This window comes from Trichosurus vulpecula, chromosome 3, assembly GCF_011100635.1.
Source record: "Trichosurus vulpecula isolate mTriVul1 chromosome 3, mTriVul1.pri, whole genome shotgun sequence".
In the NCBI taxonomy this organism is placed as follows: domain Eukaryota; kingdom Metazoa; phylum Chordata; class Mammalia; order Diprotodontia; family Phalangeridae; genus Trichosurus; species Trichosurus vulpecula.
Window position 1 is genome coordinate 327,490,135 of NC_050575.1, and position 14,586 is coordinate 327,504,720.

The following is a 14,586-nucleotide window of genomic DNA, read 5'->3' on the forward strand; positions in this document are numbered from 1 at the left end:
GCCATGATATCTGCATACTACTCTGGCTATCATCTTGACTGCCTCCCTACCTGAGAATGGGATTCTACCCCTGATGCCATGCTAGCTGTGATAGGCCAGTTTGGGACTTAACTTGCTTGGCTCCTGGCTTCTACCCACACTTTAGGAACATCTTTAGCCATCTCTTCCCCAGCCTCCTTTTGTTCATTGTCTTCCCACATTAGAATGTAAGCTCCTTGAGGTCTGTGATTGTTTTGCTTGTTTAAACACTAGTTTGAAGCTAAACATCAAACAAACAAAAATTAAGATCATGGAAACTGGTCCCATCACTCCCTGGCAAAGAGAGAGAGAAGAAGTGAAAGCAGGCTCAAATTTCACTGCAGCCTTGAAATTAAAAGACACTTACTCCTTGGAAGGAAAGCTATGGCAAATCTAGATGGCATTCTGAAAAGCAGAGGCATCACCAGAGGTCTGTATCATACATGGTTTTTCTCTAGTAGTAATGTATGTCTGTGAGAGTTGGACCATAAGGAAAGCTGAATACTTCAGAATCCACACTTACATGGTGCTGGGCAAGACTTCTGAGAATCCCTTGGACAGCAAGGAGATCAAATCAGTCAATACTTAAAGAAATTAATTCAGACTACTCATTGGAAGGACAAATATTGAAGCTGAAGCTTACAAACTTTGGCCACATAATGAGAAGACAAGACTGATTGGAGAGGATTTTGATGCTGGAAAGATTGAAGGCAAAAGGAAAAGGAGACTGCAGAAGATGAGATGGATAGTGTCATGGAAGCAACGAATGTGAGCCTGGGCAGATTTTGGAAGATAGTGGAAGGTAGAAGGGCCTGGAGTGCTATGGTCCATGGGGTTCTTGAAGAGTTGGACATGACTGAACAAATGAATAACAAATTTGCATCCTTGATGCTTAGCAGAATTTCTGGCACATTGTAAGAGCTTAATAAATGTTTTCTATCTAGTAACAAGACTAAAACAGAATATCTGAAATATATCAACAACTAACAAAATCAGGGATAGGGATTGGACAGGATTTCATTGGTATCAGGAACTTCCATAGTCAGTCAACAGACATTTATTAAAAGCACTTAATATTAACCAGGTACTGTGCTAAGTACTGGAGATACAAAGAAAGGCAGAAACGCTGTCTCTCTCCTGAAGTTAATAATCAGATATAAATAACTATGGTTATACGAGACATAGAGTATAGAGTAAGTCAAAGGTAATTTCTGAGGAAAGACCTTGGGGGAAGGGCGAGGGGACCTAGAGAAATGTCCTGCAGGAGGTAGGATTTAAACTAACGCTTAAAAGAAACCAGGGCATCTAAAAGGCTGGAGAAAGAACATTGTAGATATAGGGGACGGTCATTGCAAAGGCATGGAGCTGGAGATGTGGTACACACCAGTGTAGCACCACTTGTAAAGGCCTGAAATGTCAGGGAATTTTATATTTGGTCCTGAGAGTAAAAGGGATCTGTTGGATTTTTTTGAACAGAGGATCAGACATGCCTTTTAGAAGCAAGTCACTTTGGCAGCCAAGCAGAGGACTCTGTCCATTATGACCCCTGCCTCTCTCACCAGAAAGATTAAGACCAAAAGCCATTCCCAATAAATAATGGATCAAAAAATAAATGCACTCTTTTAACAACTTTATGAAAGAATACTCCAAATCACTAATAATAAAAGAAGCGTAAACCAAAATAACAAAGTTTTACTTCACACTTAGCAAATTGGCCAACATGAAAGATGGTCACACTAATGCACTTTGCATGGAGGTATGAGTTGATCCAACTACCATATTTCCCCATCTATAAGATGCAACTTTTTTCAAAAAAATTTTGGGTCTAAAAACTGGGTGCGTCTTATACAGTGCCTGTAGATTTTTTTGCTTTCATTTCCCGCTTTTTCGTGCTTGCTGTCTTTGCGCTCATTGTTTCACATTTGTTATGGTATATTAGGTTACATTTTGCCACATTCTGCCCAGAAATGGCCTACTAAAGGCATAAATACAATTATAAAATGCTCATTAAAGAAATAACAAATGACTTAAATAATTGGAGAAATATTGTTGCTTATTATTGGTTCATGTAAATATGATTAAGGTAATGATATAATTTAATTTCTAGATCATAGGGTCATAAAGCTAGAGCTAGAAGGGGCTTCAGAGGTCATTTAGTGCAACTCCCAGATTCTACATATGAGGAAAGAGAAATCCAAATTATGTTAAATGATTGGGCCAACGTCACATGTGTCACTGGCAGATTTCAGTCCAGGTCCTTGGACTTAAGAAACTCTAGACTTTCAAAAGGTATAAAACTCAAGGGTAGTAATTGGGGAAAAAAGTGAGAATGGAAGGGGGCTAGCACTTCTGTACCTCAAATTATACTGTAAAGTTGTAATCCTCAGAATTTTGGGGGTTGGTTAAGAAATAGAAAAGTAGATCATTGGAACAGACTAGGTGGGCACAAAAGAGTCAAACTCAATAAGCCAGTATTCAGTAACTTGAAGATCAAATGAGATAGTATTTGTAAAAGTACTTAGCACAGTGCCTGATGCATAGCAGACCCCTAATAATGCTTATTTCCTTCCCAGACAACATAAACTCCCTGTTTGGTAAGAACTATTGGGAAAATTGGAAAGCAGTTCAGCAAAAGGACCAGTTTTAACCAGCAGCTTACACCATATAATGCAATAGGTTCTAAATGAATAGGCAAACCTAACCAAAAAAAAAAGAGGAAAATAAAAAATAGTTGGAAGTAAATTTACAACTCTAATTGAGGGAATTTTTAACCAAGCATGAGATAGGAGAAATTACGAAAGGTTGAACACTGACAGGTTTTTATTACGTGAAACAAAAATTTTTGCACAATCTGTGTAGCTAGGATAAGAAGGGCAACTATTAGGGGGAAATGTTTACGTCTGATATCTCTGTTATAACAAAGATCTGGTATCTAAGACATAAAGGGAATTAATACAAATATGAAAGATCAAGAGCCATTCCTAAAAGATAAGTGCTCAAAGAATATAAATAATCCGTAAAGGTCACAAACTAATTACAGTTGTATGAATGATTGCCTTAAATCAGACAAATACAACTCAAACCAACTCGTGAGATTTCACCTCACAGTCAGAAAATTGGCAAAAATGATAAAAGAAATAGTCAATGTTAGAGGGCCGTGTGAAGACAGGCACAGAAATAAATTCTTGGTGTAGCTGTGAAGTTTAGCCATTTTGGAAAACAATTGGAATTCTACAAAGTAGTAAAAATGTTTATACACTTAGACCAAGAACTCACACTGTTGACCACGTACCTCAGTGAGCTAAAAAACGTATACCAACTATTCATAGCAGCGGTTTTTTGTGGTGACAAAGAATTAGAAACAATGTGGACTTGGCTAAATAGTGGCAAATGAATGCATGTATTTCTTTGGTCACTTAATTGAGGAGTAAGAGAGGGGAAATGAATGTGATGTAAAAACAAAGGGCATTAATAGAACTTTAGAAGAGAACAGGGAGCATTTATTACAGTTACTATTTTGTGCAGTACCATTGAATTTTCCATTGATTTGCTCAGTTTGCCTCTGACTGCTTTACCCAGTTGTACCATAATGGTGGCGATGGATTTATACCACTGTAGTCCATTTACCTGTAATGTGTGTCCACCTACTTCTGTACCAAGAAATCAACTCACCAAATATGTATCGTGTCAGAGTCAGACCAGGGAAAAGAATACTAACTGACAGGTACCTCAGCAAATTCTTAATTTAAGTAAAGGATCTGGTTAGATGATAAATCTGTCACTTAAGGGAAAAAGTATTCCATTCATGAAAGGTGGTGGAAGTTTAGAGATGCATTGTTTGCAAACTTGCTTTAATATTCATACATTTGTTAAAATTTTCAGATATTCACCCTTTATGTGATATAAATGTACATAATTTCTCCAGTCATACTTTATTTTGCCTCTATTTTCATTTCTCTTATTTTCATTTTCCTCTGTAGTCTGTATTCACTAGAATGGCAGTTGTGAAAGCTTTGGACAAAATAAAAGAAGAAGATTTCCGCAAGTATGTATAAGTATAGATTCCTAGAGGAAACTAGTTTGTTAGAGCTGAAGAGGCCATCTGGTCCAACCTTTCCATTTTACAAAGGAGAAAATGAAGTTACTTTCCCAAGATAAATACAGCTAGTTAGGCAGAGCCAGGACAGTAAGATCATAGGCTTAGACCTGGAAGGGACCATTAACTCCAACCCTCTCATTAAATTAGGACATTGAAACAGACAGGTGGCGATGGAGTGACTTGCCCAGGTCACCCACTATAGCAACAAATCGGCTAGCAGCTGTTGTGGGGTGTAAGACCCAGCAATACCAGCAACGAGAGCTGCCAGCACAGATTCTTTTGATCTGCTTTACTAAGGAAAGCAACGTTAAGGGGTTAACAATTTTACTTTAATCCAACATACAAATATAATCTCAGTTTAGAAGGAAAAGGCAGCACCCTGAACTTCAGAGCAAATTCAAACAAATTACAAACATGCATTATAAGCAGACCAAATACAAACCATTATCTGGGTTAGCAAAGCCAGGGAGTTCTTAACAATGGCTGGCCCAGAGTTATGCACTACTCCTCCAGTGGCTGAGAGCCCCAAGGGAAGATGCCAACCTCTTGAGTTTATATATTCTATTCAGGGTCAAAGGGCGTCACACATTGAACACACAGATATGTCTTAAACCCACTTGTCTTAGGCTTTCCCTTGAGGCTAGGAGGTCATCAGAGACTCCTGATCTAATCAAAGAAACAAAAGGCCAGACTCTTCAAGGGCACTAGATTAAATAAGTGCTAAAACAGAAAACAGTAAAAGAAAGTCCCACCTTAATTACCAATACACCCAGCTAGTGAGAATCTGAGGTAGAATTTGAATTCTGGTCTTTCTTGATTCAGTGCTGATTTTAGCGATCTAAAAATGAATCGCAGGATCAGAGTTGTAAGGTTCCTTAGAGGCCATCTAGTCTAAACTCCCTTTTTTTACTGATAAGGAAAATGGGACCCAGATAGGTTAAGTGACTTTCCCAGTCATATAGCTAATAGTGTCTGAAGCAAGATTTGAAGTCTGTGCCTATCTACTGTGCAGTGGTACCTGTATTACCAGAACCTAGGTCTCCTAACTTGCATTTTTCTCTTTCCGTGACACCATTTCCTACTATTGTTCAGCTGTTTAGTAGAAAAAAATAAGCAATGGGAAATCACATGATCTTCCTTAATTGCTAAAATCTGGTTCAATAAAAGTCTTACAATATTTTTTACTGGTTTAAAATAGTATTGCATGAATTTTCTGTTTAAATTATCGCCATAGTGATCTTTCCAGAAAATATGCTATTTTTATAAGACTGCAAACAATTAAAATTATGAAAACAGAAAGTAAAGATTTTTCCAGGATAGTTATATTTCAGAGTCTAGGAAAGTTTCTTATAAATGAGTATTTTTATTCCATTTAAAAACTTAATGACAATTCATCTGTGTAAATTTATAGTTTCCCAGAACCTGAATATTTGCTGGTTAAATCAGCTTGGGAAGTGGTGTGAACCTTTTCAAACTACATGGGGACTCTGATGCTATTCAATATCTGGGGCTCTGTGGGCTAAGGGAGGGGAAGGAGAAGGGAATATGCATTTATACAGCACCTACTGTGTGAAAGACACTGCTGAGCATTTCACAGTCATTATCTCTGTAGGTAGGATCTAGTTTTAGTGATGGTTTTTCTCTTAAATATACACCTTGGAATGGTAAGGGGGAGATAGAGCATTGTTCTCTCCAAGTCCCTTCACAGTCTTAACTGGTATCTGAGATCAGATTTCTGAGGCTAAAGAGAGAAGAAGGAAAGAACAGTTTCCCCCACTTTCTATCCAAATTGAATCATTCATGTCACTGGGACTAATCCTTGGGTCTCTGAGGCTGAGGAGGAAAGGAAGAGAATAGGGCCAGAAAATTCTTGCCTCATTTCCTTTCCAGTCAAAATGTCATCTGTTGTAACCATTAGTTCAAGAGCTAGGTAAGGCAGGGTCTTTGCCCAGCTCACAGAGCAGATAAATGATCTGGAGAGTCTCTGCAACTTTACTTTGAACTTCCATTGACTGAAGAGGCATTATATCTTTACAGACCTAGTCTCTGGCTTAGTAAGTTAGTACCCCCACATGATAAAAGTTTACCTTTTGTTCATGCAACTTCAAAACATATCTGACCCAGAATATGTTCTCATTCATCTTGGTTATGTGATTGAGCCTTCTGTTCTGAAAGTCATAGTCATGATAGTTTTTTCTTTTGTTCCTTCATTTTTCAGGAAGTTTCCTTGTCCTCCAAATTCACCAAAGGCTTTTTGCTCTGCTGTTGAAATTGAATGTGCTCATGGTGCAGTCTTTGTAGCTGGTGAGTATTCGACATAAAATATATTTACATTAAGTTTCTGACCTTTCCAGAAAACAGAATTGCCTCCTGAGTCCTCAGGCTTTGTTATTGTTGCTATTGCCAGATTTGGAATAGCTTTTTAAATCATTTTCAGAGAATTAGAAATGATCATGTAGTTGAACTTTTAAAAGGTAAGTTTATGTTCTGTGGATTTTTAAAACAAGTTAATTTAGGTTAATTTTCTTTAGTGACATGAATTATAGTAGAGTACCTGTGATGGCCAAATGAAAGTCTGATGTTGGACACTTAGAACAACATAAAACTAGGCAGCAGAGCAGTTACAAATTAGACATTTTTCTCATGTTTTATTAACTTTAGAATGGCAAGTGCTTCAACTTCTGGAAAACTTTTCTGGTGCACTGATTAGTCCCTGAAGTCTAGGAAAATAAAAGTGTTAACACCAAGAGAAAAAAAAATCTCTTTTCTTTCTTTTTTTTGGGTAAAGAAAGTTGCTGGCACGAAAATGCTAACTTAACACCCGGTGTTGAAGCAATAATAGAGCATTTCAGTCCTTCTCTATTTGCTTATTCCTCTAAATCTTAGTCATGTTTCTGTTAGCTTTGCTTTTGTTTTTTAAATTAAGGCCAACAAAAAAAACCCTACCCTCCTTATTAGGGCCTTCTGTAATGCCATCCTGCCACAAAGAGTTGGCAGATGATTGCTTTTGTGGGCCTTGATGTTGTTAAATTGTACCTCAGTCCATCCAGTCAACAGATATTTATAGTTCAGATAAGACATTGCACAGTGAGGCTTTTACAAGAGTACTTTACCCTCAAGCAGCTCCAGTGTAGTTGGAGAAACAGATGAAATGCCTGTGGAGATCTTCCCATTTCTCCCTGTGAGGATTACCTTGAGGTCAGTGAACCTCTCCAGATCTCAGGGTGAGCCATTAAGAGAGCTTTTGAGCTCAAGAGTGGTGTGATGATTCTTATTCTTTAGGAAGACTACTTAAGTTTTTACTGTTGTCTAGTCGTGTCCAACTCTCTGTGACCCCATTAAGGTTTTTCTTGGCAGAGATACTGGAGAGGTTTGCCATTTCCTTCTCCAGATCCACCTCCAGATGAGGAACAGGCAAACAGGGTTAAGTGACTTGCCCTAGGTCACACAACTAGCAAGTGTCTGAGGCCAGATTTGAACTCATGGACATGAGTCAGGCCCGGCTGTTTATGTACTTCACCACCTAGCTCTCTACCTAAGCTGGAGCGTGGTTGTATTGTAAAGAGCTTAGACCATGAGGAGGGGAACCTGCAACCTCAAGGCCACATGTGGCCTTCTAGGTGCGGCCTTTTGACTGAGTCCAAGTTTTACAAAGCAAATCCCCTTAATAAGAGGATTTGTTTTGTGAAGTTTGGGTGCAGTCACAGGGCTGCCTTTGAGGACCTAGAGGCCACAGGTTCCCCATCCCTGGCTTAGAGCAAGGCAGAAGACTGCAAAAAAAAGAAAAAGACCATTGTCTTTGAATCTTCATTTTCTTACATATTTATGCTTTATCTATAAATCTAGATTTTAAATTTCTTTACTGCATGCTACGTTATATCTTTTTGTGTTTCTAATACAATACCTTGAACATAGTAGATGCTCCATAACTATCAATTTTATTCCATTATTTTTATAAGCATGTTTCACTTGTTTTTATTTGGCAGGAAGGTATAATAAATACTCCAGAAATTTACCACAGACTCCTTGGATAATTGATGGAGAAAGAAAACTGGAGTCCTCAGTGGAAGAATTGATTTCCAGTCAGCTTTTGACAGTATTTAAAGCTGAGAGTGAGTGTTTTAATTTACCTAATTTAAACCGTATTTATATAAACTAAAATTATGACTGACACTACTTTGGAATCTTAGGACCTGGGTTTAAGTCCTAATAAGTTACTTAATCCCTCTGGACCTAAGTTTATTTATCTGTAAAATAAGTGTTAGACATGGCCTCTGAGGTTCCTTCCAGTAGATGAATGCTTTGATTCTATGATCCATGCATAAATGCATAGATGTATCTCATGTAGCTATGGACGTGAGCTTTCTTGTGGGAATTTGGAAAAATTACACTTTTTAAGTGAACTCAGTAAGTCTTGACTTTTGAGCCCTCTCTTCTGTCTTCTACATGGGAGGAGTTAAAAAATAGCTTCCATTTCTAATTTGAAGCAAGATTTTGTTTCATTTTTAAAGTAACTTCTAGGAGGTCTATAGGACTGTACTTTAGTACAAATACTACTTGCAGAGCTGGTTCAGGCATAACAACTGGCAAAGCTCTAAGTCTTTGTTAACATAGAAAGTCCCCCTTGCTATGTAGATTCCTGGGGTGAAAAGGAAGAGGTTAACTGTCTCTGTAATTATTGTGTCTTAGAAGAACGGATCCTATCAGATCAATCTTTTTTTTAACTCTAATTAGATCAAGAATAAGAGAAAATGGATTTAGGGTGTTTCTGGAAGGATTGCATCAGACTTAAGGACAAACTTGAGGTATTGAAAGTTGTTGTTTATAAATAATCATTTTACAGTAGTTGTAAGTGTTGCTTCTCTCAGATCATAAAAAGCTAGATGTACATCTCTCTGAAAAAGTGTGAGTAGAGCCAGCCTAGGGAGGTTTGAGACAATGAACTGGAAGGCTTTGGCAAATCCCATCTCACCATCTGATGTTTTAATTTTGAGAGAGGCATTGTGGGGGTCATCTGGGTTCCTTCACTGACCAGTATCTCCCAGGTCCCCTTGGATCTTGGAGGTTCTGATTATTGGATATTCAGGGCCCTCCCTGATATCTGAGACCTGGGCATTAATTAGGGACCTTAGAGCCCCTTGACCTGGGGTGCCCTAGCCTTAGCTAGTAACAGCTTCCAACTTCCAGTTGCCAGGGCTTCCATCATCTCTGCCCCCAGGGCTTTTGGTTCTCTCTTGGAACTTCTAGGAGGACCCCTGCACTTTGGCTGTCTCCAGACACAAAACCACCTAATTCCCTGCCCTGGTGTTTGTTTTGTTGGCAAGTTCTCCCAACCCTCCCCCTGCCCCTTCTAGTTGCCCCAGAGCTTCTGGCTGGTGTTTTATGCATCTCTGGGGTAACAGAAGTCAACTGGATTGCCCATTGGACTTGATCAGTTCCCACCATTGCCCACAGGTGTTTCAGTCTGGTGTGAAATTCAGGTTTTTGCAGAAGTAGGTGGTATGGAGGAGTGGGCGGCCTACCTCCTGTCTAGGCAACTATCTTGGTCAGAAGTCCCCACTCTTCTCAGTGATCTCTTATTTGACAAATCTGATGGTCTTTTCTCAGTTTTCATATTCGTTGACTTCTCTGCATTCAACGCTGTTGAACACCTTTCCTTCTGGATACTTTTTCTTCTCTAGGTCTTTGTGACGCTACTCTCTCTTGGTTCTTCTCCTGCCATTCTTTTTTACCCTCCTCTTCTAAGTCAGTGTTTATGCCACACTCACTGACCCACTGTGTCCTGGCACAAGGCTCTGTCCTGAACCTACTTCTCCTTTCTGTCCACACCTTTGCACAGTGACTTGATCAGCTCCCAGGGATTCACTTATCATCTGATGTCTCACAGCTGTATACATCCAGCACTAGCCTTATGAGTTGATTATATACCCACCAGCCTCAGTGGTCTTTCTGGACTTCTTGATTGCTTCCCTTCCTTCATGAAGCGTTGCCTAGGAACCTAGCTCCTTAAATAGCAAGATGCAGGATCAAAGAGTTTTTCCTTTCTCTGATTTCAGCTTAAATGTTAAAAGTCCCCAAAAGCCACATTGGAAATCAGAGGTACCCTTTTTGAAATGGCTCTGAGTTAAGACTTTTAGTTCTTAGTCTGTTTTCTAAAATACTTTATTCTCTGTTGACAGTAATTAAGTCTCATTTTCCTACTTCTAAGCTTCCATTTGGGTGGGAAATTTAGAATCTCTCTAGTCTCCTACTTTGAAAGTATTTCCATTTTTATTAAAATGATGCAGGAATTCAGAGAGAATAGCAAAACAGAAAGCAATAGACTCTCTTGTGAATCATAAAATAAAGAAAAAAAATCACAATAAACTACCTTTAAATCATCTAGGAATTCAATGTCTTTCTGTATTGCTTTATCCAGACTAAAGCAAGTTGACAAGTTTCTGTTTCAACTAAACTAAAACCAAAAAGGGGAAACATGTCCAGTTAATGGGTTTTTCCTCCACTTCTGTCAGGGAGAAATTTCCTGTCTGTAAAATGGGAATAATATTTATGTAAAATGCTTTTGCAAACCTCTAACCAATATATAACGGTTAGTTATCATTATTATTATCATAATAAGGTTGGAAGCCAGAGAGGTAAAAGATCAGGAGTCTCAGAATTGTTCTCTGCCTCTCCTTTCAAAAGGTTTTAATTTTTCATCATCTGGAAGAGAAGACGTGGACGTGAGAACATTAGGAAATGGTAAGATGGAATATCATCAGCGCATTCAGCCAGTCCTCAAAGATGCCTAGACTGCTAGCCTTTTTTTGGCAAATGAAAGTAAAATAGTTATTTAAATCTAATACCATCACTGACCTAAAGCTTTTACATTATCTCAGCTTTATCATTTTAGACCAGTTGTAATTAACATCCTTTTAAAGTTTGACTTTTTCTGAAATTCTTAACAGCAATCTTAAGTTCTATCAAGGAAATCTTTATTACTTGACTGTTTCATAGGAACAAGGTTCTTTAGTACCTTGTTGGCATACGTCCTATCAGTTTGTCATTGCTTTTGTTTCATTTAGCAAACTTTTCACCAAAACTAGAACCTTTTCCAAAATAAAAATTCTTCTAATAAACCATCATATTATACATATATATATGCTGTATATATTATATCATATACATTGTATATATTATACATACTGTGTATATTACATCTCCTGTCTTTTATTTCTCTCATTTTATTGTTGTTGTTCATCCTTTGTTCTCAAAAAGGACTGATGACATCAGAAGCATTTGTCTGGACTTCTTTTGGGACATAAGAGCATAGCAAAGATGATGAAAATTAATTTTATCAGAGCCATCCCCAAGGCAGACCTGAGTCTCTTGAAACCAGCTTTACCTTTTCAAAAGATGTTTGCTTGATGGGGATGGGTTACCAGAGCATTGCTGCATGTGGCAGGATAGTTAGGGGTTTGCTTATTCAGAGAGCCCTCGGAGCAAGTAATGAATCTTTTTCACTTATTACTAATCCTTGAATTTGCCACCAGACAAACCCTATTGATTCTTTTCACACACATTCTCTGCTTCCCCTAATCCTAGTTCTGTCTCTAGCTCTCAGGCCCCTAGAGCTTGACCTGTTAATTGCAGCTCACAGACCTCTTGCATTAATCCATGTGTTAACTCCAACAACCTGGTTGTTTCTCTGCTTCCAGGAAGGCCCTTTGCAATTGAACTGGTGAATCCCCGGAGAGTCCAGTTCACCTCACAAGACATTAAAGAACTTCAGCAGGTAAATGCATCAGTACCGTGGAGCCAGTCATGGCTCTGTAGCTTTCTAGTGGAATTGCCCACTAATTATTTTCTACTTCCGTTGTTTAGAAAATCAACATCTCTTCAGACAAAATCCAAGTGCGAGACTTGCAGCTTGTTACCAGGTAAGGGGTCAAGTCTGTATAGATGCTTTTTAGAAAAATGTTTTGGGCTGGACTGCATTGTATCCTTTCCATGTTGGTTAACAGTGTTTTTGTTAATTTCGTTTAGAGAAGCAATAGGACATATGAAAGAAGGCGAAGAAGTGAAGACTAAGACTTATAGTGCCTTAGTCTGGATAGATAAAGCAATACAGAAGAAGGACATTGAATTCCTAGATGATTTGAAGGTAGTTTCTTCTGTTTTTTTTCTTTATTTTATGATTCACAAGAGAGTGTATTGCTTTCTGTTTTGCTATTCTCTCTGAATTCCTGCATCATTTTAATAAAAATGAAAATACTTTCAAAGTAGGAGACTAGAGAGATTCTGTCAGTTGGTCAGACTTTCAAGAAGGTTTGTGGCAAGCACTTTAGACAGCCTGTCTAGTTATAAATGCCTTGTTTACTTGGAATTTCCATCCCCCTCCCCATTCCTTTTATTAGTAAAATGAAGATTCCCCAGTAGTCCGGCCATTTGAAGGGTACTTTCCTTCCGTTCTGGTAGATTGCCATGCTCAGTGCTCCCCTGTAAGCCTCCGAAAGCTTGATCAGAGTACTTACATGTGAAAAGTGCTAATTCAGTTGTTTCTTGAAGGGTTTTTAGTGAAATTTATTTTCTTTTCGATTCTCTTTGAATATTCTCACTGAGATACAAATAAATGAAACAAGATTTTATAAGGAGAGCAAGAGATGGGAAGTTAACCAGCACCACAAAATAATTTCTCTTAAGTTCAACAAACATTTATTAAGCTTATGCTATTTGTAAGACTCTGTGATTGGTGGTGGATACATGAAGATTAAAAAATGATATTGTTCCCTTTCTTTAAGGAGTTTGCTAATAAGATATTAATTATGATACAAAGGAGAAAATGAGAAGTGCAAAGGAAACATGTAAAAGGAGCACTAGATTTGGAATCAGGACCTGGATTCAAATTTTGTCCCTGCTTATTATTAATTGGTGGTGCAGTAGATAGGCACTGGGTCTGAAGTCAGGAAGACTCATCTATGTGAATTCAAATCTCACCTCAGACACTTACTAGTTGTGACCCTGGTGTAACCAGAATGGACTTTGTTTTCTTTGAATGACTCAGCTTACCTCATTGAGCTTCCCTGGACACTGGGGCTTGCTCTTCCAGGGCAGGAAGCCCAGCGACCATGCCGGGAATCAGAGAACTTCCTGTGTGATGAGTCATGGGGCTGGCTGAGGGGAGGTGTGTTAACCTGGTCTACGCTAGGGGGAGGGGCCAAGTCAAGAACCAATTGGCCCTGATCGTTCAGGTGGCGCTTGATGATGTCAAAAACTCTATAAAAGGGGAGAGGACAGCTTGAAGATCCTCTCTTCCTTTTCCGGTTGGAGCCAGAGACGCCTACAGCCGAAGCTGAGCTGCCGGTAGCAGAGCTGACTGGAGGCTAGTGGGTAATCTTACCGTAGAGGGGAAGCATGTATACGATTTTGCCTTATACCATCTCGCTTCTCTGTGGCCTCCTGGTTACCCTTGTGAGGCGGACTTATTGGGCCTGGAAGCTTTTGATGAAAATATCAAAATGGGGATGCTGGTTTTTGGGCTTGTTACTGTGGAGTGTAAATACATGCTTTAGTTCTCCTGCCTTCTGCCTAGAGAATTCCTTATATCCTGCGGTTCCGGACCTTTTAGGCACATATGAGATTCTCTTTGAAATCATAAATTCTGCCTTCCTAATATACCTGGGCAAGTCACTTAAGCCCATTTGCCTCAATTTCCTCATCTGTAAAGTGAGGTAGAGAAGGAAATGGCAAACTACTTCAGTGTCTTTGCCAAGAAAACCCCAAATGGTGTCACACAGGTCAGACACAACTGAAACGACTGAACAACAACATTTATTAAGTTGCCTTGTGAACGTGGGTAGAGCTTGATTCATCTATAATGAGAAGATTAGATGACATTATTCCTGAGTTTCTGAGGACCTTTCTACCTCTGCATCTAAGAATTCCTAAAGTCAAGATGCAGGAAAAGAGATACAAAAAATCTTGAGAAGGGAAAGAGCCCTCTCAAATGTGGAATGAGATCTATCTTTCTAAGAACAAATGTAAGCAATTGGGCACATTGTCGATGTTACAGCTGTTTTCTTATTTTAGGATGACAGATAAATTTACAGACATTTTTGAGATTCCCAAATAAATTTCAAAACCTCATGTCATTCCCTGATAGATGTACAAATCTGTCATCATGGAAAAATATACATTTATTTAAAAAAAAAAACCTTCCAAGTTTGAAAGTAAAAGAAGTTTTGTTTCTATAGTACCAATAGAGGAATGATTTGGAAAGGACTATTTTGTAGCAATAAAATGCTAGAAAGCGCATCAGAATTTCAGAGCAGAGGCAGATAAAATTTGTTGCCTCTTTCTTCATCTTATATTTCCTTACAAGAAGCAAAAAGAAACAAAAGAATAGTCATTCCCTTCAGTCTGCTAAGGGAAAACAGTGTAAAAGAGGTATAAATAAATTATAATGTGTATTACAGTGATATAGTAAGAGT

The 14,586-nt window shown here is 38.5% G+C and overlaps 1 protein-coding gene across 7 annotated transcripts in view; it reads left to right on the plus strand.

Moving 5' to 3' along the window:
* Nucleotides 1-14,586, plus strand: part of PUS10 (pseudouridine synthase 10) — an 88,450-nt gene that overhangs the window by 57,585 nt on the left and 16,279 nt on the right. For all 7 annotated transcript variants that reach the window (XM_036748738.1, XM_036748740.1, XM_036748739.1 and 4 more), the window contains 7 exons: nt 3,999-4,063; nt 6,336-6,421; nt 8,104-8,229; nt 10,802-10,858; nt 11,815-11,891; nt 11,981-12,036; nt 12,143-12,260. In XM_036748738.1, the coding sequence (XP_036604633.1) occupies nt 3,999-4,063; nt 6,336-6,421; nt 8,104-8,229; nt 10,802-10,858; nt 11,815-11,891; nt 11,981-12,036; nt 12,143-12,260 (585 nt within the window). The remainder of the gene's footprint in view (nt 1-3,998; nt 4,064-6,335; nt 6,422-8,103; nt 8,230-10,801; nt 10,859-11,814; nt 11,892-11,980; nt 12,037-12,142; nt 12,261-14,586) is intronic.